The 25,295-nt window shown below is 42.8% G+C and overlaps 1 protein-coding gene across 4 annotated transcripts in view; it reads left to right on the top strand.

Moving 5' to 3' along the window:
• The window catches only part of MGLL (monoglyceride lipase), an 86,803-nt gene that overhangs the window by 9,935 nt on the left and 51,573 nt on the right, over positions 1 to 25,295 (top strand). For 3 of the 4 annotated variants that reach the window (XM_073351375.2, XM_073351373.2, XM_073351372.2), the window contains exon 3: positions 14,131 to 14,237. In XM_073351375.2, the coding sequence (XP_073207476.1) occupies positions 14,131 to 14,237 (107 nt within the window). Of the gene's footprint in view, positions 1 to 969; positions 1,053 to 2,305; positions 2,367 to 14,130; positions 14,238 to 25,295 lie in introns of those variants that run through there. The other variant, XM_073351374.2, reaches the window with a different exon arrangement.

Genomic DNA, 25,295 nt, shown 5'->3' with positions numbered 1-25,295 from the left:
GGCATAGCCAGGGTCTCCCACATCTGGGAGAAAAACCTAAGGGGCCTCATGTACAAACAGATTCCTCATTTTTACAATGGCAGAGTTTGTTCTTAGAAGTCAGGTAAAAACCAACTAGGCACCTTTGTTTTGTTCTTTGCTTCTTAAAGGAGGTGGTGGCCTGACTGCTAAAGACGTCCAAACTGGTCACTTTTCAAAGAAGCTAATTCCCGTCATTCACTTTGGGGAAGGGTTTTGTTTCTACAGATGAGGTGGGAGAAACTTTACTAAGCTGAAGTATGTGAGGGCCAAATTCATCCCTGGTGTAAGCTGACAGATGTCAATACAGTTGCACCTGAGATGAACTCAGCTCACTTTACTGTACATCAGTGGTTTTCAGCCTGTGGTCTGCGGACCCCTGGGGTTCTGCAGACTATAGCAAAGATTTCCAATGAGGTCCACACCTCCATTTGAAATTTGTATGGGCCCACAAATGAAAAACAGCTGAAAACCACTGTCATACATCATCTGCAGCACATAGAGGAAGTAACATATTTTTGCTTAAAGATTAACACTGTCAAATCAATACTCAGCGCTTTATGTACTATAAAAAGAAAAGGAGTACTTGTGGCACCTTAGAGACTAACAAAATTATTTAAGCATCAGCTTTCGTGAACTACAGCTCACTTCATCGGATGCATTCCAACGAAAGCTTATGCTCAAATAAATTGGTTAGTCTCTAAGGTGCCACAAGTCTTCCTTTTCTTTTTTGCGAATACAGACTAACACGGCTGCTACTCTGAAACCTGTCATTATGTACTATAGTGTGTTGTTGCCTGCATTTCTAAATACTCCCTCTTCTATATTGCAATCATTTATGTTTCTCCTTAGTGCTAATGCTTTCTTTGCACCGTGATGAATTATCTTAACTGGAAATGGAACATCCTTTTATGGTTATTTTTTTCTTTTTTCATTTCCAAGGGAAAATAACCAGCTTCAAATATGAGGGACCCTTTGACAGCCAGAAGGGCTGCTTCTGTTCTTGCTGTAGATGTTTCCAACAGCCTTCATTAGTAGGATGATTTTTTTACCAGTTACCACAAGAATATTCCACATAAACAAATCTGTCTTTGTTTTGCAATGGGACCCAAGAAAAAAGGCAAACAAGCTGCTTCATGAATAGCAGCTATTATTATCCTGCCTGTGTCTTTGGGACACCTGCACCAGTAGGGTCAGTTTCTGAGCCCAGGTGTGCAACACTCTTGAATGCAAAATGAAAGCAGTGTACCACTGTGGATACCTGTATGAGAGCAGGAGCTGCTTTTAGGAGCGCCCCACGATGAATCCCATAGATATGGGATTCCAAGCTGGCCCTTAGGCAATTGAAATGACAGCAGAATTATCTGAGCTATCCAGGTGCCTCCAGCCTGACACATTCTTGGGCTCGTGCTCCCCAGCCATGTGAAGATTGATAGGGGAGGAAGGATGAGAAGGGAAGAAGGATGATTGTGTAGTTGATTTGCAGGACACGGATTCAGGAGACTTGAGTTCTGTTCCTGGTTCTGTCACTGACTTAGGTTAAATCTTTCTCCCCGCACTCATGCAAATAGTGCATTTCACATTACAGGGATTACTAGTGTGGGAGTAGGCTTTGACTCTGAGGGTATGTCTACACTGCCAAAAAAAAAAAAAGGTGTGTTCTTAACTTGGGCTGAACTAGTAGTGAAGATGTGGTTACTGGGGTTATCGGCCTGAGTTCAAGCTTAAGCTTATAGCAGCCTGGGGTTGATCTCAAGCTGCATAGCCAAATTGCTGTGTCTTCACTGCTATTTTAGCATGGGTTAGCTAACCCAATTTAAGACTACATTTTTTTTTTTTGCCATGTAGAACATATCCATAAGCCTTATCTACGTGCTAAAGTTGCAATGCTTTAACTATACCGTATGCAAATGGCACAATCCCCCGCCCCCACTGTGGACACAGTTACACCAGTATAAATGTGCTTATACTATTATAGCTTATTCCTGTACAGGAAAGGTAATAAGGCACCTTTATAGCAGGATAACTGCATCCACATTCGGGCTTGTACTGATATAACTATATCAGTAAAAAAATCACACACTCTCAAGTGACACAGTTATAATGGTACAAAAGCTGCTCTACAGCGGGCCTTACTGTGCGACCACCCAGTCCCTTAGCACCTGATCCTGCACTCCCTTATTGGTGCAGGGCATCCCAGTGAAATCAATGGAACTGTTATTATTATTGTTAGAAGTTGCTGGTATTGCTCACAAAAATAACATTTATTGTATTATGACCCTTCTAGACCAAGTAGTCCCATGCGGCATGAGTACTCCCACTGAAACCAAAGAGACTCCTTACTTAATGTAAGTCTGGGGAACCAGGTTTTTAGCTCTTCAAGCAGGGACTTGTCTTCATACATATTTGTACAACAACTAGCATAGTGACTGGGGTCTCTGGACACTACCATAAAAAAAGATGATGAAGGAACAAAGCCTCAGAAGCTGAAAAGACAAAACAGTCAACATACAAATAATGCGGTCAAAACAGTGATTGGCTGTGTCTTAACACAGTGTTTGATATTGGGGCTAATTTCTGGGGCAAATTTTTTGCAAGGACCTTTCATGATCAATGGTTTGCAGGACTGGGCCCTTACTCTCTCCGCACCTTAGTTTCCTCATCTATAAAATAGGTGTAATAAGCCTTAGTGGTGTTGTAAGGTTAAATTAATTATTTGTAAAGTGAGCTGATGTCCTTAGACGGAAGGATTGCACCCTCAGCAAGTTTGCAGATGACACTAAACTGGGAGGCGTGGTAGATACGCTGGAGGGTAGGGATAGGATACAGAGGGACCTAGACAAATTAGAGGATTTGGCCAAAAGAAATCTGATGAGGTTCAACAAGGACAAGTGCAGAGTCCTGCACTTAGGATGGAAGAATCCCCAGACTAGGGACCGAGTGGCTAGGCAGCAGTTGTGCAGAAAAGGACCTAGGGGTTACGGTGGACGAGAAGCTGGATATGAGTCAACAGTGTGTCCTTGTTGCCAAGAAGGCTAACGGCATTTTGGGCTGTATAAGTAGGAGCAGTGCCAGCAGATTGAGGGACGTGATCGTTCCCCTCTATTCGGCATTGGTGAGGCCTCATCTGGAGTACTGTGTCCAGTTTTGGCCCCACACTACAAGAAGGATGTGGAAAAATTGGAAGGAGTCCAGCGGAGGGCAACAAAAATGATTAGGGGGCTGGAGCACATGATTTATGAGGAGAGGCTGCGGGAACTGGGATTATTTAGTCTGCAGAAGAGAAGAATGAGGGGGATTTGATAGCTGCTTTCAGCTACCTGAAAGGGGGTTCCAAAGAGAATGGATCTAGACTGTTCTCAGTGGTACCAGACGACAGAACAAGGAGTAATGGTCTCAAGTTGTAGTAGGGAAGGTTTAGGTTGGATATTAGGAAAAGCTTTTTCACAAGGAGGGTGGTGAAGCACTGGAATGGGTTACCTAGAGAGGTGGTGGAATCTCCTTCCTTAGAGGTTTTTAAGGTCAGGCTTGACAAAGCCCTGGCTGGGATGATTTAGTTGGGGATTGGTCCTGCTTTGAGCAGGGGGTTGGACTAGATGACCTCCTGAGGTCCCATCCAACTCTGATATTCTATGATTCTGTGAAGGTTCTGTAGAAGAAGGGGAAAATATTACTCAGCATTCTCTGAAGGTGTCTTGTTCCTGATGTCCTGGGGACATTCTTGAAGTCTGCCCAGTGATTCAAGGTGTGTACTCTACCTTTCAACTAGGGGCCTGTCTACATTTGCAGCAGTGCAGCTGCACCGCTGTAGCGCTTAGTGAAAATGCTGTCTATGTCAATGGGAGAGCTTTTCCTGTCAGCAAAGTTAATTCACCTCCCCAGAAGGTGGTAGCTATCAAAATGATGGGAGAAGCCCTCCCGTCGAGCTGTCTACACCAGAAGTTAGGTCGGTATAACTGCATTGCTCATGGGGTGTGGAAATTCCTAACCCTGAGCAACATAGTTATACCGACATAAGTTGGTACTGTAGACGAAGCCTAGGAATAAGTTGCCCAGGTAGTGATCAGATAAGGGAAGAAGAACAAGAAGGTCGACAGAATTTTAAGGACTTCAGACACTCATAAGGAATAAATCAATATAGTAATTGTGTACTCTATTATTGTGTATAGATTGTACCAGCCAGATAAATAAAGAGAAGGTACAGTAAACAAACAACGCAGTTTACAAGGAAGAAAGAGTAGTATTCTCTTTTCAGGAAACTCACTGACCTGAGCTGAACAAGAGGCTATTGTGTATTATCTCCCTCTTTCCTGTTCAGGCTTGAGACTAAGTGGATGGAAAAGACTGTCCTATCTGAGAATAGAAAGAAGATTTAATTTGCGGTGTCTGTCAGCTTTCTGCAGCTATACAGATGGGTCTTTTTTTAACATTTTTACCTTTGTTATTCAATGCCACTACAGTGAGGTTTCAAACTCACCTGTCAAACTCCACAGATCTGTGGTGGCTTAATTTGCTGGGCTGAAGGAGTGAGAAGTGATGAGGAAGCAGTAAGTAATTAAGCTCCTCTAGAGATAACATCTAGCTGACTTAGTAGTGAAGCTGTCCTTTTTTTTAATCTGACACGAAAGCTATTTTATAATATTTGGAATATTAAAACACTGTATTATTATGAGCTTCCTTTATAATCTCATTTCATTAAAGGGATATTCCGTAGGTCAACATTTAAACTATCCTTCAGGCTGACTATAAGGGATTTTAGCAAGGGACACCATAAACTTAAAAATACCTTCTATTGTAAACAAGTACATTTCCCTTTTTACATTACTAACACCACTGTAGGTTACCAAAACAGAAAGACGTATAAAAATACATTTTGCCATTCGCTGTGGCCCAGTGGACAAGGCATTGGACTGGAACTAAGATGACCTAGAGTGAAATCCTGGTGCCATTGAAGCCAATAGCAACACTCCCATTGACTTTAGTGGGGCCAGGATTTCATCTCTAGATTTTATTTCCAGCTCTGCCACTGCTCTGCTGTGTGACCATGGGCAAGGCATTTCACTTCTTGTACTTCAGTTTATCCAGCTTTGAAATGGGAATAACAGACTTGCCTCTTTTGTAAAGCACTGAGAGTTCTGTGGATGAAAAGCACCATATGGGAGCTAGTTGTTATTATTTATGTTAGTTGTTTACTGGTTGCATTCTCCCAGACAGGGCAATGGAAATCAATGAAGAGTTTCACTTTTGTTTATCTCCAGTTTCATCTTCAGGTTCTTGCTGCAGTGGTTAGGGAATGTTTATTTGTTTAAAAACTGCAGTTTCTGCTTTTACTGCTTCCCACCTTTTGGCGTTTGCATCACCACTTTGGGATACAAACTCGCTGTTACATCAGGAAGGAGAGTCATGGCACAAAGAGTAGTGATGTCATATAAAAACAGCATCACATTGAAATGCAACATTAAGACTTCATACCATCTTGCCAGCCCCAAATCATTTTCAGACAGAGAAAAGTGTGCTGCTCGCCAGGCATGGCTTGGACAGTTCGACACCATTGGAGGCAGAAATGGCAATCCTTTGGCTCTTCCAAACCTGGAGTGAGGCACACTCCCCTGTGCTATCCCACATATTAACTATGACATCTTGGTTTGCTGGTAGTCCAAAAGGAATGCTGAGTAGAGTCCAGCAGCCATTGAGTTAACAATCGTAGTATTTTGGTTGTTTGCTTCTGACATTGTTACAGTTTTTAAAATGTGCCAAGATGGGCAGTATTTCTCAGTTGCTAATGAAAGAATGCACAGAAGACACAGCATTCCCTCAGCAGAATAACAGCTTGCCATTCCAATAAGTGTTGTTATTTCTGCTTTGCTGTAGCTGTGCATGTATGTTTTGGTTCAGTGATTGCCAGATACTGTAAATGAGTATTGATTTCCCTTTCTATTTAAAGCCATACTGCAGTAAATGCATCCAACGTGCCTTTAGCTTTGCTTGCATGTGCCCTAAGTAATTGCAACTCAGGGGTTGTCTGCACTGGGCTGTTTCTCCATCATTGCTATCACTAGCTTTAGTTCTACCAGTGGAGCTCTAATGTGGACATTGCACTATTCAGCTTCTGGTGTTTTACTCACTGTGGCTAACCCAATCTACAAGACCAGTGCTTAAAATGCCAGTGAAAACTGGCTCCTTGTTTATTTAGTGTTTCTACCATTGTGACCACAGGTAAAGCTGAAGTGGTGTTAGCAATGGTGGAAATGTTTAAGGGAACAAGTCTACTGTAGCTAGAGACTTAGCTAGGTAGATAGCTGTGACCAAGGAATAATGCCGAGCTGGATGTACGTTGCAGTAGGTGAAAGTATGTAAACTTTTGTTACTGTAAATCAGCTGTAGATGGACTACTGTAATGTCTAATGTGCCAGTAATACAAGCTTTTGTATACCCAAAGCATGGAAAATGACTCAGCCCATAAAGCACATGTTCCAGTAATCACTGACTTAACAGGATTATAAAATGTCACATTTAACTGTTTACACTCAACATTCTCCTCCTACCCCTGGTTTGTGACAGACATGAAGTATTCAATTAATTGGAACATACTCAGAGCTTTGGCACATGCTTTGCTGATGACATTACTAATTTCCCAATGGATCAGTTCCTAATATTGCTTTTGACACAGCTTGTAAAATTCCCTTTCACTGCAAAGATTCTTTTCATAGATGACCAGGGCTGACATGCAGTTCTGGAATATGCTGAGAAAGAATTACTCATCTGAAATCACTGTGCTTAACCTCTAGGTATTTTAAAAATACATAACTGCCTTACACTTAAGAAATAAATCTGTCCTTCAAGTTCCATCTCCAAAACCTATGGGATTCCAAGACCTTTCCCTCCTGCCTCTTTGAAATCAGTCCAGAAGGAATTGGATACACGGGGATTTGTATTACCTTGGAAATCTATAGGTTATAAAAAGTAAATTATCCACCTTGCTTGAAGATAACAGATGAAGATTTCTGTAGCCAGCAAGGACTGCAGACTAAGTTGGATTGGAAGGATAAATGTGAGGATGGATAACTGAGCCTATGCAGGAAATAATCAAGAGTTCTTTTTGCACATTATGATAGAAGTTGCCTAGTTTCAAACTGTACTGTTTGGTCCAAGTATTATAGTGAATTACATTTATATGTTCCACTTCAAACCGTTGCCACTGGGTGGGAATTGTGCAGTCCTGCTTTATAAAAAAATAGATACAGACACTTTTGAAGTTCACAGGGGACAAAAGCCTGAAATTCTTACTTGCTCAGAACTCAATGGGATAGCTTGCCTGAGTAAGAACTGAATAAATGACCACAGCACGTCCGGGGCCGGATTTCCAATTAGGCACAGTAGGCACGTGCCTAGGGGCACTGGCGTTCTGGGGCTCCTTACCTCTCTAAAACTGTATGCAACACGAAGGTCAGTTGTAGGCAGGGGGGCAATGAAGATGCTGTGCCTAGGGACGTGTCGAGTATGCTTTAGCTCAACCAGAAGTTCTGGGCTTGATGCAGGAATCACTTGGTATAATTATATGACCTGTTTTCTAGAGGAGGTCAGACTGGATGATCAAAATGGTCCCTTCTCGCCTTGAATATATAGTAGGACTGGACACAATCCTGCACTGAGTGGGGTTGGGAGTGGGCAAGCGGAGCCTCTCTCTTAATTAACCTTGCTTGGTTCCTGCCTGAGCAGCTCCCTCACTCATAGCTGTGTTGGCTTTGCAGAACTATGGGCTAACAGGAGCAAAAAGTAGTAAAAACTTATCTAGTCGGAAGAGTCAGTAGAAATGGCGCTGAATACGCCCTGGCAGCAGATTGGCTGAGTAAGAAAAGGTCATTTTTACAGTCACGTCTCAGAACAGAACCACACTTTTAAACAGCAAAGCTTTGTGTCTGGTTATTAAATCAACAGGTTTCAATATTGAATTTGATTGGCAAAAAAACAAAATGCCTTAAATATTAGTGATTCCTTGGCATACAGCTTCTGGCCCTTTAAATGTAGCTTTCTCATGCCCTGAAAACTCAGCCTCTTTCATTGCACTATTCTTACTACTTCCTAGGCATCTACTCAGCTGGCACCCATTGCATTTTGATTTTAAGAATGAACCACTCATAAAGCTGACCCACTGAATTGCAAGTTCTGTCCTTTCAGAAACCCTTCAAGGCTGGGTACAGGCCTCTTAGAAGACGAAGGAGAGGTTGGGTCAGTAACCTTCTGGCAACTCTAGCTCTTACCCATTGCATGTGACAGCTATTAGCTAGCACGCACATTAATCCTTTTCCATGGCATTGTGGCCATGCAGCTATCTTTCATCCATAACAACTTCATTTTAAGTGAAAATTAATGTGGCATACGCGTGATAGAAAGTTGCTTATTATATTGCCTGTCAGTGGGACTTATGTGTCTCAATCCCTTAGGCACTTTTGAAAATTTCCCCCTACATGTTAGTACTAGTGACAGGTCTCTGGGGAAGTTCAGATCCAGAGCTGGATTTTGCAGGTTGGGCCTATCTTTTACACTTTTTACATACGTAACAAGGTCAGTACCCACCTCTAATGAGCACCCCCTCTGGTTGGATTTGTCTGCATTCTTTCAGTTCTGGTTCCCCCTTTTGGTTCTCAGGTGGTTTTTTTTCAGCGACTGAGTCCTCTGGCTGAGTCATACATGCTATCTGCATAAGAACCAGACAGACCCCTTCTGGGGTATACTGTCCACCAGGGCCTATCTCAGTACCCCTCTGGTGATGTCTCTCTAGCCCTCCCTGGGCTCAGTCTTTAAGTAGTCCCAACCCTGGTATGGGGCCATATCGCCAGGGCTTCCTCCTTGGAGACACTATCATCCTGTGGCCCTCCCCAGGCTCAGTCCCTACTTAGTCCCAGCAGCCAGCTAGGAGCTCCTTTATTGCTCCCCCAGTCCCTGCCAGCAGACTGTCTTTGGTCCTTTTGTTCTTCCAGCCAGGAACACCGTTCTTTCTCTTCCAGCTCCAAAAAGCAACTAACTGCTGCTCTGTTCTGCAGCTCCTTTTATATAGCCCTCCTGGCCCCTGATTGGCCATTCTAGTAGCCCCTGTGATTGGTTTCTTCCTCCCAACCACTCTAGGACACTTGGAGGACCTCTCCCACTCTTCCTTTTTGGGATGGCAGAACCCTGAGGCCTCCCACAGGGGACCTTTAGGCCTAATCCAGTCCATCACAATATTTCTATAGCATCTTCCATCTGAGGCTCTCAGAGTGCTCTACAGATGTCAATGCATTAATCCTTATAGCACTCCTAGGAGATAGGCAAGTGCGCAATCCCCATTTTACACCTTGGGAGAGGGAGGCAGAGGCACAAAGAGGTGAATTGACCTGCCCAGGGTCACATAACAAGGCTGTAGCAGAGCAAAGAGTAAAACCCGGTACAAAACTGAATCCAGTCTGGTTCATAAATAACCAGATCCTGATGGGGAGGGATGGGTTAGTAGTCCTGGTACAAAGAGTTTATGTTAACACACTTCTCAATCGTGTGTGACCTGAGCCTGCATTTGTGTATTTAGATTTAGGATCCCTGATTCATTATTCCAATGAAGCTAAGGACTAACCCCATTGCAATCAGTGGAATTACAACAGCATAAAACTGGTGTGAGAGGCATCTCAAGCACGAAGTCTTTTAAAATTCTGTCTAGCCTGTCTGCATTTCCAAAGTGCCCATCAGTCTGCCAGGTTTGGGGCAGCAGACCTTGCAGTTGGTTCTGCTGGGGCAGATCCCACCACCTTGGTGGGGAAATGGAGGAAGGGGGAGTTGGGGAAGACTTTGCGACAGGATCCTTGTGATCCCTTCTTGTGGGTTTACCCTGGAATGGGATGGGAAGGGAAGATTAGGCCTAGGAATTTTACTTTACAACACCACATAATTCACCTCAGACTTTAGCCCAGTGTCTCCTAAAAGATAATAGCCTTTAAACAAAATATCTGTTATTAAAATGTTAAATTTCAGAGATCTGCATGGAATCACTCTACTCATTCAGTCGCAGTGTCCAGAGAATACTTCCACCGTTTGCTTCAACTCTTTGCATTTTTTAGCAGATCAGTTGTGAGCTATTCACATTGATGTTTCACATTTTCAAAAGACCCGATAAATCATACATTCCAAGCTGTTTCTCTGCATTATTTCATGCTGGCTCTAGCTGGATTCCGGTGGAGCCTTTTGTATGGAAATCTATCTGTGCTGTGCAATTCTGTCTCAGCTCTATTCATTTATAACAACAACACTTTCTGGTATCGCTGAATAACCTACCAACGTTATTCTACTCTGGCGGTTATGTCTGCTGTAAAAATCTCATCCCAACACTATATAGATGAAGGAATTGTTGCAATCTTGGGATCCAGTAAGATATTAGATCTGCAAACACTTACTCGTGTGTAGTCCTATGAAAGTCAGAGAAACTGCTCATGTATGTAGAATGTTACAAGTGTAGTTTCAGGGCTTGGAGACATTTTCTGATCCTAAAAGAATGCATACCGGTCCCACTAAAGTGTCTTTAGCCCTGTCTGGTCACAAGATAACAGATCTTACAATCACATCATTCTGCTTACAGTCTTGCTCTCCCTCGTGCTGCCCCCCCACCCCCCCCGACGCCAATCTAGTTAATATTGTAGTGGTCTCTATCTTGATAAATGAAATAATACAAGAAAGTATATCTCATGGTCCAACTGGACTTGAATCCCAATTTTCTAATGGTATGAAACATTTGTTTCTAGCCTTGGTGGAGGGTAGGGATCACAAGACATCAGCCCTTAAAACAATGCCAGTCTCTCAAGTAAAGCAGTTTCCTTGGCACTGATCCAGGACTGAATATGTTCCCTGCAAACTGCTCTCCTTTGGCACAGGGATTATAGTGTCCTAGACTTGAGACCAGCATAATTTAAATTGCTGGCTAAAAGTAAGAAATAACATATTACAGGATGTGTAATTATAATGGTAAGTATACAAGTGTTCAAAGCGTTGAGAGCTGAGACCTACTTTTGCTGTGATGGCTACAAAAATATGCCAAATAAACATTAATTTATATATTTTAAAAAATTCTTTACCAAACATGTACCAGCTTTCTCTGAGTAATGGCATAATCTTACCACTACCATGCATAACGACCCTTATTCATCAAGGCACTTACGCACATGTGTCGTCTCATTGATTTCATTGGACTACATCCATGCTTACAGTTTGGCATCAGGTTGGGTATCTTGCTGAACTGAGTCCAAAATGATGTTTAGTCACAAAGTTTAGCAACTACAGATCCCACATCCAGAGTAATTTGAAGCATCCAAAGCACCACAAAGATTTCTCTGGCTGAGCTCATGGAGCCTATGAAATTAACATGGTTCAGGCATAACACAGTCTTCAGAAAAGCATTTCAAGCTGTGAGCACTGGCTTCTACCCGAGCCAAGTCACTTCCAAATGATCTTGCCAGCAGAATTACAATTGGAGATGAAGGTACATTCTAAGACCAATTTCCTATGAGGCCAACCCTGCAGTTGTTGCTTGCCAAGTCCATAGACACCGCAGTCCTACAAAGTGCTAAAGCCTGCAGTGTATCTGTTTTAACTTTAAATGACACCAAAAAAGGAACGTTAAGATAAAAATTGAAAAGAGTTTCCTATTTGCTGTATTGTATTTCTTTCTTTTCACAAGCATTATGATTGGAGGGAGTCCACGGTGTTTCCAGAGCCCGTGCTCCAGCCTGCATCCGAACATCTACACCACAGTTTTACAGCCTCACAGCCCGAGCCCTGTGAACCTGAGGTCAGCTGACACAGGCTAGCCATGGCTGTTTATCTGCTGTGTAGACATACCCTCAGGTGCATTTGAGAATTTTATCCATGATGCTTTGCAGGCAAGTAAAAGACAAGGCCCCTGCCACATGACATTTAAGGATCCAATTCCGGAACTGCTATATCCTAGTTCCGTTGCAGTCATTTGGGACTAAGAATTACTTGTGAGTAAAGGCTGCAGGATCGGGCCCTATACCCTTAATTTTGTGAAACATTGAACTCCCTCAACTTCCACATATTTCAGTAAGGTGCTCAGCACTTTAGCTGATCTAGTTCTAAGTCAGTGAGGTGGCATGGGTATGAATGAGAGCAAAATTTAGCCTCCAGTGTAATTGCAAGATAAAGTAGCAATTAATGTCTCCTTACAATGCTCTCACTTTACCGGCTTGCTCACTTCACCAGAAATTGCATACCATGAAGGTCACCTGGTATGTTATTGATATTTTAAATGACTTGTCATCTGAGAAACTACTTGTTGTGCCTGGAAACCATGGTGAGGGACACCTTGGAAATGCCAGATATAGACCGGCAAAAAATTTCTCCTTTTTATTCCCTTACTTTGGTTTGGTTTTTGACTTGTAGACAAGCAAAGCAAGCAGGATCTAAAGAATGTGCATTAGTCATCTTGAGTTTGCTTCAGAATTCTCTCCCACCCCACACCCCTTGTTCTGAAAGCTTAAGATCTCTTAGCCTTTTCTAAGGGAAATGTTAACTCAAGGCATTACTACTGTATGTCAGGTCATTTTGGAACTCCTAGTGTGGCCTATCAAATGCTCTCTAACACCCAGGGCTAGGGATGCTACATTTCCTGGTCTTCTTGTTACTGATTAGCATTAATGAAATGTCAGGGTAACCTTATATAGATAGCTGTTAGAGAATCTACTCTTTGCTTCGTGAAGCCTGTCTAGTTCGAATGGATGGTCTGTCAGGTTGTCTAGCATTAGCAATTATTTTGCAAATCAGTGTTAATCAAAGAGATGGGGCAGTGATTACTACAGCATCTAGCATTGTCTCTAAGTTTAAATATAACTAAGATCAAAGCAGTTTCTTTGTGTGAATACATCTTTTACAGCTGTATCAAAAATCCTTGTGAAAATAGGGTTGAAGATTTCACTAAATGTAAATTGTTGTTACCATTTATTATTAGTTCATTTTAGGATTTTTTTAAATATACAGTACTGAAAAACTTGAAGTAGCGGTCTCTGGTCTCTAGTGTGGTTACAGGTGTTCTGACAACAGATTACACCTTTAAATGAATAACTCAGATTTGAGACACTAAAATTTAATAGGGGTGAAAAAAGATCTACCAATCAGAGCAAACTTCTGGAGTTTCACTCGGCCATAATTATTTTTACAACAAAATCAACATTCTTTATAAATACTGTCCAGTAAAGACACAGGAAAATTTCTCCAAACTCAAACCATTATTTTCATTATTTGATGATATTCCTCTGAACGTGTAAGAAATTTGTAAAATTGAGTCCTTAGTGAGGAGCATTTGTATAGCGCCTTTCACACAGCAGGATCCGAGAGTGGTTTACGCTCTGTGAGCCTAAGGTTGCTGTAACTGTTTAGGAATCACTTCACTCAGTGCAGCTATTTCTGGGTTGAAAATGGGTAAAAACACTGATGTTGGGATCAAGTCCAGCATTCCCCAAACTTCAACTCAGGTCCTGGGTTCTGGTTTGCGTTCATATTTTTGTTGAAATCCTGTAAGCATTTAACATTGTGTGCAGCAATGTAAGTCAGAAAGTGTATAATAATATATCTGGGTGAAACTACAGAGAGAGGTCCTAACCTTGATTCCACTGAAGTCAATCACAACACTTCCATTGATTTCCATAGGAGCAAAGTCCAGTCCAGAATGTAATTAGCCTGATAAAGGAGAGTTACAGAGACCCACCTACAATATTGACCTGTAGCTTCCCATTGTGGCAGCCTCGTGCTGAGCCAGGTGGAAAAGTACAGTACATCCATCCAGTGTGCAGCTGGTTCACATATAGCCAAAGGCCTGCCACCATCAAGCCATCTGTTCCAGGTTCATGTGATGTTATTTCTTCTCCTGTGCTCCTAGGTCTTTATGGACAATCTGCTCCCTTCCTCATCATGGTACCATCAGTTAAATGCCACTCGGGCCCCACATTTACCTGGCTTGAATTTGTTGATGTCTGAGGTGCTTGTTGATAAAATGATAATGCTATTTTTACCCACAGCTCTGGTGCCTTTCTAGGCTGATTTCCAAGTTAATGCTTTATACCTTGATGTTCCATTTAGGGCCCTTGTGTTTATCGCTCATGGTGCTGGGGAACACTGCGGCCGCTATGATGACTTAGCCCAGATGCTGACAGGACTTAACTTGTTTGTATTTGCTCATGACCATGGTGAGTATGATAAAAGAAACAGCATGTGACATATAGCAGATCAGGGCCGTAAGCGAGGTAAATGGAGTTAAAACTGTTCAGCAGGAAGAAAAAAGAAAATAAATTTATTATAGACCAGCATAAAAGGGAATGGACTGATTAATGCATCATGTAGTACTGCCTGTCTAATCTAGCCTATCTATCAAATGGCCACGCAGGTTCCTTGGGTTTTCTCAGCCTTGTCCTTATGGAGCCACCATTTACACTATTTTTACCCTCTCCTTATGGGATTGTCACTGTTGCGCCTTGTCTCTGGTTGTGGTGGGGATTTTTGCCTCTCCCTCCTAGGGTCACCATAACTGCTGTCCTGAATCACCCCAAGTTGATGCTGAAATGGCAGTGTGTCTTTCACACTCTCACTGAACCTGAAGGCCTTCCCTCAGGACACAAACAGACAAAGGGTTAGAGTGACCTCTCTTAGCAATCCCCATGAACTGGGACAGTCCAACAATATTTTAAATGATTTGCTTCCTTGTCCTGCAGCAGTCCCCTCCTGCCTTTTCCTGCACTCACAGCTTGCCACTCTCCTGCCCCTTTAAGCCTTTGTTTTGTTTTTATCATTGCATAGAGCTGCCTCTGTGATAGATGCTATACAAATTAGCAAAATAAATAAATGGGATTGATCAGGGCAGTGGATGAGCGGTGAGGCCAAATTCAGAGGTGGGTGGTAGGAATGGTATGAATCTATGCTGATGTAACTTGGGCCTGGTCTGCACCTAACGTTTAGGTTGTCCTAGATACGTTACTCAGAGCAGTGAAGCATTCACAGTGTAGATACTGCTAAGTATCTTTGGCTTTTCTTGACTGAAATCAAGACCATAATTTGGCCTGTAGTCCCCGGCCCCTCTGACACACACTTATTGACATGTAAATTATGTCACAGTACACTTTACCTCTGAATTTAGCCTGAGGTGTCTCACCAATCTGAACACTTCAGAGTTTAGGGAATTTGAGATCCAGCAGAGGCCCATCTGGTCTTCAGGAACAATGGCAAAACCGCAGCGAGACCCAACATCCCCGTTCTCCTTTTAGATATACACTTGAGACTCCGTACTGGTGTCTCAGAGCAGAAATCGGCCCTAGGTTTCCTTAGGATAGAGAGAGTCTGGTAATCAAGTTAATTGTCATATTTTTACAATGCTGTGATTGTATGAAGAGTGAATGAAACACCACATACAGGGTTGGCTTTAACAACAGGCAAACAGGCAGTTGGCCAGGACAGAAAAGTCTTTGCAGACAGTATGGGCCTGTTTCTCCTTTCACTTATGGAATTTTAACACCACTGTAACGCCATTCATTTCAATAGACTTCCTTTTGATTTACACCTGCATAAGTGAGGCTAGTCAGGCTTTATGTATGTAGTTATCCAGGTGGAAAGTGTTTCTTTTTCTCATGTGGCATAAAGTTGATGAGAAAGATCATATAGTGTGTTGAGCAGACGTCCTATTGTATGCCAGGCTGCCTCTGTAGCCACCCAGATTTCTGTTGTTATTCCACATAGGAGCTATGCAGAATTTTAGCACACACCTAAGCGATTTGTTTGAATGCCAGAGCTGTGAAGATCTGGGCACTCTGGACTGTGGAGCTGTTGTTACTTTTTTGCTTTAGTTCCTTCTGCTCCTCACAAGAAAACTTTTAACAAGATTGAAGTAGCAGATTTAAAAAATAATATTTAATGGGTTGGAAATGGAAACAGCAACAAGACACAGCACTTTATAGTGTAAATTTAATAGGGAGAGAATACCACATCTCGAGACAGAAAAGGAGCTTTGAAAGCAAAGGTACCTGTCAGGAGTTACTGCACTATATAAAGAGAAGCGTATTCACTCTGTGTCGCCTTGAATATCTTTTAGGCTAGAGAACGGCAAATATTCTTTTATGAACAGAGAACAATTCCTTTCGTTCCTTTTCTTACCTTCTTTGAATAGCAGGATCCAAATTAGAGCATCATTATTGACTTTGCAACCAGTAAAGATACTCAGCTCACTAACTGTTCTGAGAGAGGCCAAATTTTGTCGGTGAAAGAGACAAGCTTTCGAGCCACACCGAGCTTTTCAGAAAAGTAAACCCAGAAACTTTGCCATAACATTTTCCATCCATAACAAACAGGTTTGTCACATAAAGGACCACAAAAGTCAGATACTGGAGACAATGTAGAAAACCCTTCTATATTATTCTATATTTCCTGAGGTAAGTGGGAAAGCGGGATACCGGGAGGAAGCACAGGCAGGAATGTCTGTGAGGGGAGGGCTCCTGCCTCATACTGGGAATGAGGGGCGATCAACAGGTTATCTCAAGTGCTTATATACAAATGCACAAAGCCTTGGAAACAAGCAGGGAGAACTGGAGGTCCTGGTGATGTCAAGGAACTATGACGTGATCGGAATAACAGAGACTTGGTGGGATAACTCACATGACTGGAGTACTGTCATGGATGGTTATAAACTGTTCAGGAAGGACAGGCAGGGCAGAAAAGGTGGGGGAGTAGCACTGTATGTAAGGGAGCAGTATGACTGCTCAGAGCTCCGGTACGAAACTGCAGAAAAACCTGAGTGTCTCTGGATTAAGTTTAGAAGTGTGTGCAACAAGAGTGATGTAGTGGTGGGAGTCTGCTATAGACCACCGGACCAGGGGGATGAGGTAGATGAGGCTTTCTTCCGGCAGCTCACGGAAGCTACTAGATCGCATGCCCTGATTCTCATGGGTGACTTTAATTTTCCTGATATCTGCTGGGAGAGCAATACAGCGGTGCATAGACAATCCAGGAAGTTTTTGGAAAGCGTAGGGGACAATTTCCTGGCGCAAGTGCTAGAGGAGCCAACTAGGGGGGGCACTTTTCTTGACCTGCTGCTCACAAACCGGGTAGAATTAGTGGGGGAAGCAAAAGTGGATGGGAATCTGGGAGGCAGTGACCATGAGTTGGTTGAGTTCAGGATCCTGACGCAGGGAAGAAAGGTAAGCAGCACGATACGGACCCTGGACTTCAGGAAAGCAGACTTCGACTCCCTCAGGGAACGGATGGCCAGGATCCCCTGGGGGACTAACTTGAAGGGGAAAGGAGTCCAGGAGAGCTGGCTGTATTTCAAGGAATCCCTGTTGAGGTTACAGGGACAAACCATCCCGATGAGTCGAAAGAATAGTAAATATGGCAGGCGACCAGCTTGGCTTAATGGTGAAATCTTAGCGGATCTTAAACATAAAAAAGAAGCTTACAAGAAGTGGAAGGTTGGACATATGACCAGGGAAGAGTATAAAAATATTGCTCGGGCATGTAGGAATGTTATCAGGAGGGCCAAATCGCACCTGGAGCTGCAGCTAGCCAGAGATGTCAAGAGTAACAAGAAGGGTTTCTTCAGGTATGTTGGCAACAAGAAGAAAGCCAAGGAATGTGTGGGCCCCTTACTGAATGAGGGAGGCAACCTAGTGACAGAGGATGTGGAAAAAGCTAATGTACTCAATGCTTTTTTTGCCTCTGTTTTCACTAACAAGGTCAGCTCCCAGACTGCTGCGCTGGGCATCACAAAATGGGGAAGAGATGGCCAGCCCTCTGTGGAGATAGAGGTGGTTAGGGACTATTTAGAAAAGCTGGACGTGCACAAGTCCATGGGGCCGGACGAGTTGCATCCGAGAGTGCTGAAGGAATTGGCGGCTGTGATTGCAGAGCCATTGGCCATTATCTTTGAAAACTCGTGGCGAACCGGGGAAGTCCCGGATGACTGGAAAAAGGCTAATGTAGTGCCAATCTTTAAAAAAGGGAAGAAGGAGGATCCTGGGAACTACAGGCCAGTCAGCCTCACTTCAGTCCCTGGAAAAATCATGGAGCAGGTCCTCAAAGAATCAATCCTGAAGCACTTGCATGAGAGGAAAGTGATCAGGAACAGCCAGCATGGATTCACCAAGGGAAGGTCATGCTTGACTAATCTAATCGCCTTTTATGATGAGATTACTGGTTCTGTGGATGAAGGGAAAGCAGTGGATGTATTGTTTCTTGACTTTAGCAAAGCTTTTGACACGGTCTCCCACAGTATTCTTGTCAGCAAGTTAAGGAAGTATGGGCTGGATGAATGCACTACAAGGTGGGTAGAAAGCTGGCTAGATTGTCGGGCTCAACGGGTAGTGATCAATGGCTCCATATCTAGTTGGCAGCCGGTATCAAGTGGAGTACCCCAAGGGTCGGTCCTGGGGCCGGTTTTGTTCAATATCTTCATAAATGATCTGGAGGATGGTGTGGATTGCACTCTCAGCAAATTTGCGGATGATACTAAACTGGGAGGAGTGGTAGATACGCTGGAGGGGAGGGATAGGATACAGAAAGACCTAGACAAATTGGAGGATTGGGCCAAAAGAAATCTGATGAGGTTCAATAAGGATAAGTGAAGGGTCCTGCACTTAGGACGGAAGAACCCAATGCACAGCTACAGACTAGGGACCGAATGGCTAGGCAGCAGTTCTGCGGAAAAGGACCTAGGGGTGACAGTGGACGAGAAGCTGGATATGAGTCAGCAGTGTGCCCTTGTTGCCAAGAAGGCCAATGGCATTTTGGGATGTATAAGTAGGGGCATAGCGAGCAGATCGAGGGACGTGATCGTTCCCCTCTATTCGACATTGGTGAGGCCTCATCTGGAGTACTGTGTCCAGTTTTGGGCCCCACACTTCAAGAAGGATGTGGATAAATTGGAGAGAGTCCAGCGAAGGGCAACAAAAATGATTAGGGGACTGGAACACATGAGTTATGAGGAGAGGCTGAGGGAGCTGGGATTGTTTAGCCTGCAGAAGAGAAGAATGAGGGGGGATCTGATAGCTGCTTTCAACTACCTGAAAGGGGGTTCCAAAGAGGATGGCTCTAGACTGTTCTCAATGGTAGCAGATGACAGAACGAGGAGTTATGGTCTCAAGTTGCAGTGGGGGAGGTTTAGATTGGATATTAGGAAAAACTTTTTCACTAAGAGGGTGGTGAAACACTGGAATGCGTTACCTAGGGAGGTGGTAGAATCTCCTTCCTTAGAGGTTTTTAAGGTCAGGCTTGACAAAGCCCTGGCTGGGATGATTTAACTGGGAATTGGTCCTGCTTTGAGCAGGGGGTTGGACTAGATGACCTTCTGGGGTCCCTTCCAACCCTGATATTCTATGATTCTATGATTACAAAGGAACTCTTCGTTTTTCCTTTTCCTTCAGAAGAGCTCTGTGTAGCTCAAAAGCTTGTCTCTTTCACCCTCAGAAGTTAATATCACCAATAAAAGATATTACCTCACCCACCCTGTCTCTTTAATATAGCTACAACAACACTGCAAGAAACTGTTCTGAATCAGGTTATATTATTTGGGCATACTCTCCAATAGAAAGAAAAGGAGTACTTGTGGCACCTTAGAGACTAACAAATTTATTAGAGCATAAGCTCATGAAAGCTTATGCTCTAATAAATTTGTTAGTCTCTAAGGTGCCACAAGTACTCCTTTTCTTTTTGCAGATACAGACTAACGCGGCTACTACTCTGAAACATGTCCAATAGAAGTTTCCAAACACAGTAACAGACTGCCTTAAATGGTAAAAAATTTCCCTTATTGGAAATTTTCCCAAACTGATGATAACTTAATGCCACAAGAATGCTTAATTCTCCATTACATCTCCCAAATTAGTCAGTCAAACATTACTTTGTTTTGTGCTAAGCCCATGATAAACCATAAGAGCATCTGGCAGAGGAAAAAACGAAGAGTTCCTTTGTAATATAGAAAGATTTTCTCCATTGTCTCCAGTGTCTGGCTTTTGTGGTCCTTTGTGATAAACCTATTTGTTATGGATGGAAAATGTTATGGCAAAGTTCCTGGGTTCACTCAGGGCATCGCAACATGGGGCAGTGTTAAGGTTGTTTGGATGACCTTGCTATGCATTTCTAGATGTTCATAACATTTGGGTTTCTTTGAAATTTAACCTCAATTCTGAATTTCCTGAATTCATAGTGGCTGGGTTTGGGGGTTTTTTTTTTATAGTTGTTGTTTTTGTTTTTTAATAACTTCAACATTCTTGTAACGTTTTTAACCCTTACATTACTGATTTGTACTCTCAACCTTCCCTCTCACTTCATGAAGTTATTTTCCAAGTACTGAATGTTTTCTGTGTTGCCGTCAGTTTAATTTAAAAAGAGGAAACCTATCTTTTTGTGAAGCTCTGATGATAGTAAAAAAAAAGAGAATATGTCTACATTGGTTGCCCTGGAAGGTCTTTGATTTATTGGGGACACAGTGAGGAGTCACTCATCAGCAACAAATTTATGTTGGAGATTCAGCCAAGTTCTGGTGATGTTATGTTTTCTGTGGATTGGGGAGATTGCTACCTGTTTTGGACACATCCTTTAGATAGGCTGTCTTAGGATGGGGATCTATGAAGCTAAGAGCCAAAGAAAATGAAAATGAAGGATAGAGAACCTGGCTTCATTTTCACATGCAAAGCGCTTTCATTTATTAAAGTTTGAAGTGTTCCATCCACCCTCATCAGAATCATAGAATATCAGAGTTGGAAGGGACCTCTGGAGGTCATCTAGTCCAACCCCTTGCCCAGAGCAGGACCAATCCCCAACTAAATCATCCCAGCCAGGGCTTTGTCAAGCCTGACCTTAAAAACTTCTAAGGAAGGGGATTCCACCACCTCCCTAGGTAACGCATTCCAGTGTTTCACCACCCTCCTAGTGAAAAAGTTTTTCCTAATATCCAACCTAAATCTCCCCCACTGCAACTTGAGACCATTATTCCTTGTCCTGTCATCTGCTATCACTGAGAATAGTCTAGATCCATCCTCTTTGGATCCATCTTTCAGGTAGTTAAAAGCAGCTATCAAATCCCCCCTCATTCTTCTCTTCTGTAGACTAAACAATCCCAGGTCCCTCAGCCTCTCCTCATAAGTCATGTGTTCCAGACCTCTAATCATTTTTGTTGCCCTTCGCTGGACTCTCTCCAATTTTTCCATTGTAGACCCTCTCCTGTTTTGTCTGTTGTGGTGAGTTTTATATTTACTTTGATTGCGTTACATGACCAGAGCCTAAAAGGACCACTATTTCACTTTTACAGGTGGGTATCAACTAATAGCAGTTACTAAGGTATTTAGATTTTTGTAGATAGAAATCAGAATCTTGTATTTACCTCTCTCTTATCCCTTTGCAGGACATGTTGCAATATTTTTTCCCTTTTACATGGACTTGCTAGCGCTCCTTATGAGTGTAACATAAGTGGCTGTCGTTGCGGGGGAAGGATGAAATAATCTGACCCCTTTCCCCATCCCCACTACGGGGAGGTTCCTAGCCACTTAGTTTGCGTAAGCACAGTGCCAGTGTGCAGTCCCTCAGCACATCTCATCTGTGCAGGTATGTTCAGAGCTCCCATAAAGTCTCCCCTTTCTGAGGCACAGAATGTGTAGACACCTCCCAGTCTTTCACCCGGCTTTGAAACTTAGAGGGCCACCAGGTGAATTTCATGCTCTAAAGGATCTGTAAAGTCAGATCAGAATGAGGGGAAAGATGTTGCTCTTGCAGCTTATATAGATTATTTAGGTGTTCCTAACTGAAGTACCCTGCTGCTCCTTTGTATGTGGTTTGCTTTCGGGGTTAGTTGGAAGTCCCCTCAGACAGAGATCCACTAATGCTTATGCTTTCCATTCATTTTCTCACCAGATTCCATACTTGATAAAACCCTTACTTTAAAAAGAAGAAACCAGCTGGAGCTACAGATTTAAAAATGCATCAAATGTTTGGGATTTTTCAGCAGGGTCGCTATTTTGTTCTTGCAACTGTTAAAAGACCATTGTTGGTGAGAACAGAAGTCTTCTATTTCTTCATAGCACTGGGAAGGATTGATCTATAAGGAAAGCTATAAGGAAAGGTTAAAAGGACTAAATATGTACAGGCTGGGGGTGGGGGTAAATGATTGAGTATCAGCATTAATAAGAGCAAGGATTAGGGTGGTTCTGCATGTGAGAAGCATCAGCTCATGTAATAAAAGGAAAGGAAAATGTCTGGCTAGCAACATTCCGTAATAATAAGGTCAATCAGACTCCAGTATAGTCCCACAGGGGGATGGTGGAAGCCTTGGCAGGAGTTTAAGTTGGTTTGGACAAAGCACTCTGTAATGTTCTGCAAGGAACAATCTTGCTATGGTTGTGGGTGAGCTCAGTGAGCCCTAATGGTATATTCTGTCTCTGATTTCTGTGACTCAAAGACTGCTCGGTAGAATAAAAACAATATTGGCTTCTCTGCAGCAGGAACTTAAATTGCCATGAGGCACAGTCCCATATTCCCTCTGACAGTAACTACTATAAGATTTTTTTATGGGAGGCTGTGTGAACTCCAGAATGTTACTTGGACATTGCTTGGGGGAAAATGTCTTTGTGATCCCAGCTGGGGACAGCTTGTGCCCAGAACTGTTAGGATTCCTTGTGCCCAGTGATTTGATTCTCGACAGCACACCATGGAGGGCAATATTGGTGGTGGGCCAAGAGAGGGGGGACAAGGTCTCCAATTATGCAAATCAAGTGGTCTTAACACCATGAACAAGTGGCATCAAAGGATTGCAGACCTTGTGTCCTGATCTTGGCTTGCATTTCCCTGCTATCTCCATGCATTCCATCTGTAAACAGTCTAGCTATATACGGGTGAAGTTAATTTCACACCCTGGTATCTTTCCTTTAATAACTTTACTAATGATTTGATTCTGGAAGGTCTCCAATTCTCCAGAGTCACAGAACTCATTCTCCTTTGTCAGACAGGGCTATGGCCGGGTCATTTTCTCCTTACTCTCTTACTTTGAGTTGCTGTCTGCACAGTCCAGTAAGGGAAAAGTCTTCAGAGCTTCAGGTTAGACTTTGCAGTACAGTCCCTGCAGGGAGAAATAATCTTTATTCTTCAAATTACCTAGGCTTGACCTGTCTCTAAATATTTTATGATCACTGGATCATTTGGGTTGAAAGGGGCTGCTAATGGGTTATTAGTCCAGCCCCCGGGATCAAGGCAGGATGGATTTATGAAGCCATAAATTTAAATTGTAGTTCTTATAGCTATACGAACTATAGCATAGAAAGCCCCTGATCAGAGCAATGGTAATCGGAATATTACCTCAGCTGCAAAAGCTCTTTGATAATATTTTAAATCTCTAGCCATGTTATTTATTATATGGGAGCCATGCAGCAATTCCTGGAATTCACCACTGCATCTAATCCATGCCCCTCCTTGTAAGTAAAGGAAAGACAGCCAGAAACATTGCTGCACTCTTGAGAGGGAGGCAATGTTGTGTACTGGCTGGGGCATAGGATAGGTAGTCATCCCTGGTTTCATTCCAGTTCAGCCACTGATTCACAGTGCAAGTGTAACTTCCTTGAGCTTCACTTTCTCCATCTGTAAGATTAAGAGAACAATACTGACCTGTCTCACTGCGGGGGATTGTGGGTGATATTTAACATACGTAAAGCACTTAGAAATCATGGGACGAAAGGTAAACGTGCAAAGCATTATTATCGCATGGCTCTACACTAGATATTACAACAGCTAATGCCATTTCTGGTTTGGAGAGCTAGAGACAAAGGGCCCCACGGTAATAACGTAGACCAAAATCCCCTGCCATTTGCCAACTCTCACTTATGGGAACTCAAGCTGGGAAACTTTAGCAAAGCTCTGATACCCCTAGAGCTTGGCTGAAAAACTCGCAGATACACATCTTGCCTAGCATGTGGCAAAACCAGCACCTCCACCCATGGTCCCTCCCACCCTAATAGGGTTTCAAGTGCTATGTAGAATCCCCAACAAGCAGTTCTTGAAACTGCAAGAGCAAGTGGACCCCTAGAGCAGCTCTGCTGATGCTGACTATTGGATTCCTCCGTCCCCGGCCTGTGTGGAAGCTCTGGGTCTAGCCAAGTGAATGAGGATGGTGGGAGGGTGAGGAGTTGGCTCTAACTGATTTTGATTCCAGTAGAACCTCAGAGTTACAAACACCAGAATTACAAACTGACCAGTCTACCACCCACCTCATTTGGAACCAGAAATATGCAATCAGACAGCAGCAGAGACCAAAAAAAAATAAAAAGGCAAATACAGTACAGTACTATATTAAATGTAAACTACTAAAAAAATAAAGGGAAAGTTTAAAAAAAAAAGATTTGACAAGGTAAGGAAACTGTTTCTGTGCTTGTTTTGTTTACATTAAGATGGTTAAAAGCAGCATTTTTCTTCTGCATAGTAAAGTTTCAAAGCTGAATTAAGTCAGTGTTCAGCTGTAAACTTTTGAAAGAACCAAAACATTTTATTCAGCGCTACGAATATTTCTGAGTTACGAACAACGCCCATTCCCGAGTTCGTAATGCTGAGGTTCTACTGTATTTAAATATTAATTTTAAAAGTCTAACTTTAAAGTAGAGAATTGACCACGTCGGAGGTATAAGGACATCCTTTTCTCAGGACATAGCAGCAGCAGCTGACAAAATTGGAAAAAAAAAAAAGTTAAATTAACCACAGATGATTTTGGAAGCCAGTTGCTTACAGCTGATAAGCTCCAGTCAGAATGAAACCTGTCATGCCTATCTCCAGCAGCTCTGGTAAGTGGGGAACTAGGTCTGTAGTACTGTGTAGCTGAACAGAAGGGGCAACTTGATAAGAAAAACAGTTTAGTTGTAGCCGTGTTGGCTTGTCTCTCTCACCAACAGAAGTTGGTCCAATAAAAGATATTACCTCACCCACCTTGTCTCGCTAAGAAAGTACAGAACATTCAAACAGAGCTCCCTTATGTTATATGGAAAATACGATTTATTCTGCTAGATGACCCAAACTTACCATGAGCCTGACAAGCCTTTTCTCTTGAGTCCAGACTTTTGATTGGACACTGCATTCTTTCTTGCTTCCTCCTTTAAATTGCTGAGTGGTATTGTGCACTGATAGTTACCATGGTTCACCCCTGAGGTGGCTGTACCTCATTGGTAGATGAAGTGGACCCTCTACATCCCTTATAATGGAGCAGAATTTAATTTTATATTTAAAATGCCAACACC

Source organism: Lepidochelys kempii, chromosome 7 (assembly GCF_965140285.1).
Source record: "Lepidochelys kempii isolate rLepKem1 chromosome 7, rLepKem1.hap1, whole genome shotgun sequence".
Lineage (NCBI taxonomy): Eukaryota > Metazoa > Chordata > Testudines > Cheloniidae > Lepidochelys > Lepidochelys kempii.
The sequence above is the reverse complement of the archived record's forward strand: the minus strand, read 5'-3'. Positions and strand labels throughout refer to the sequence as shown.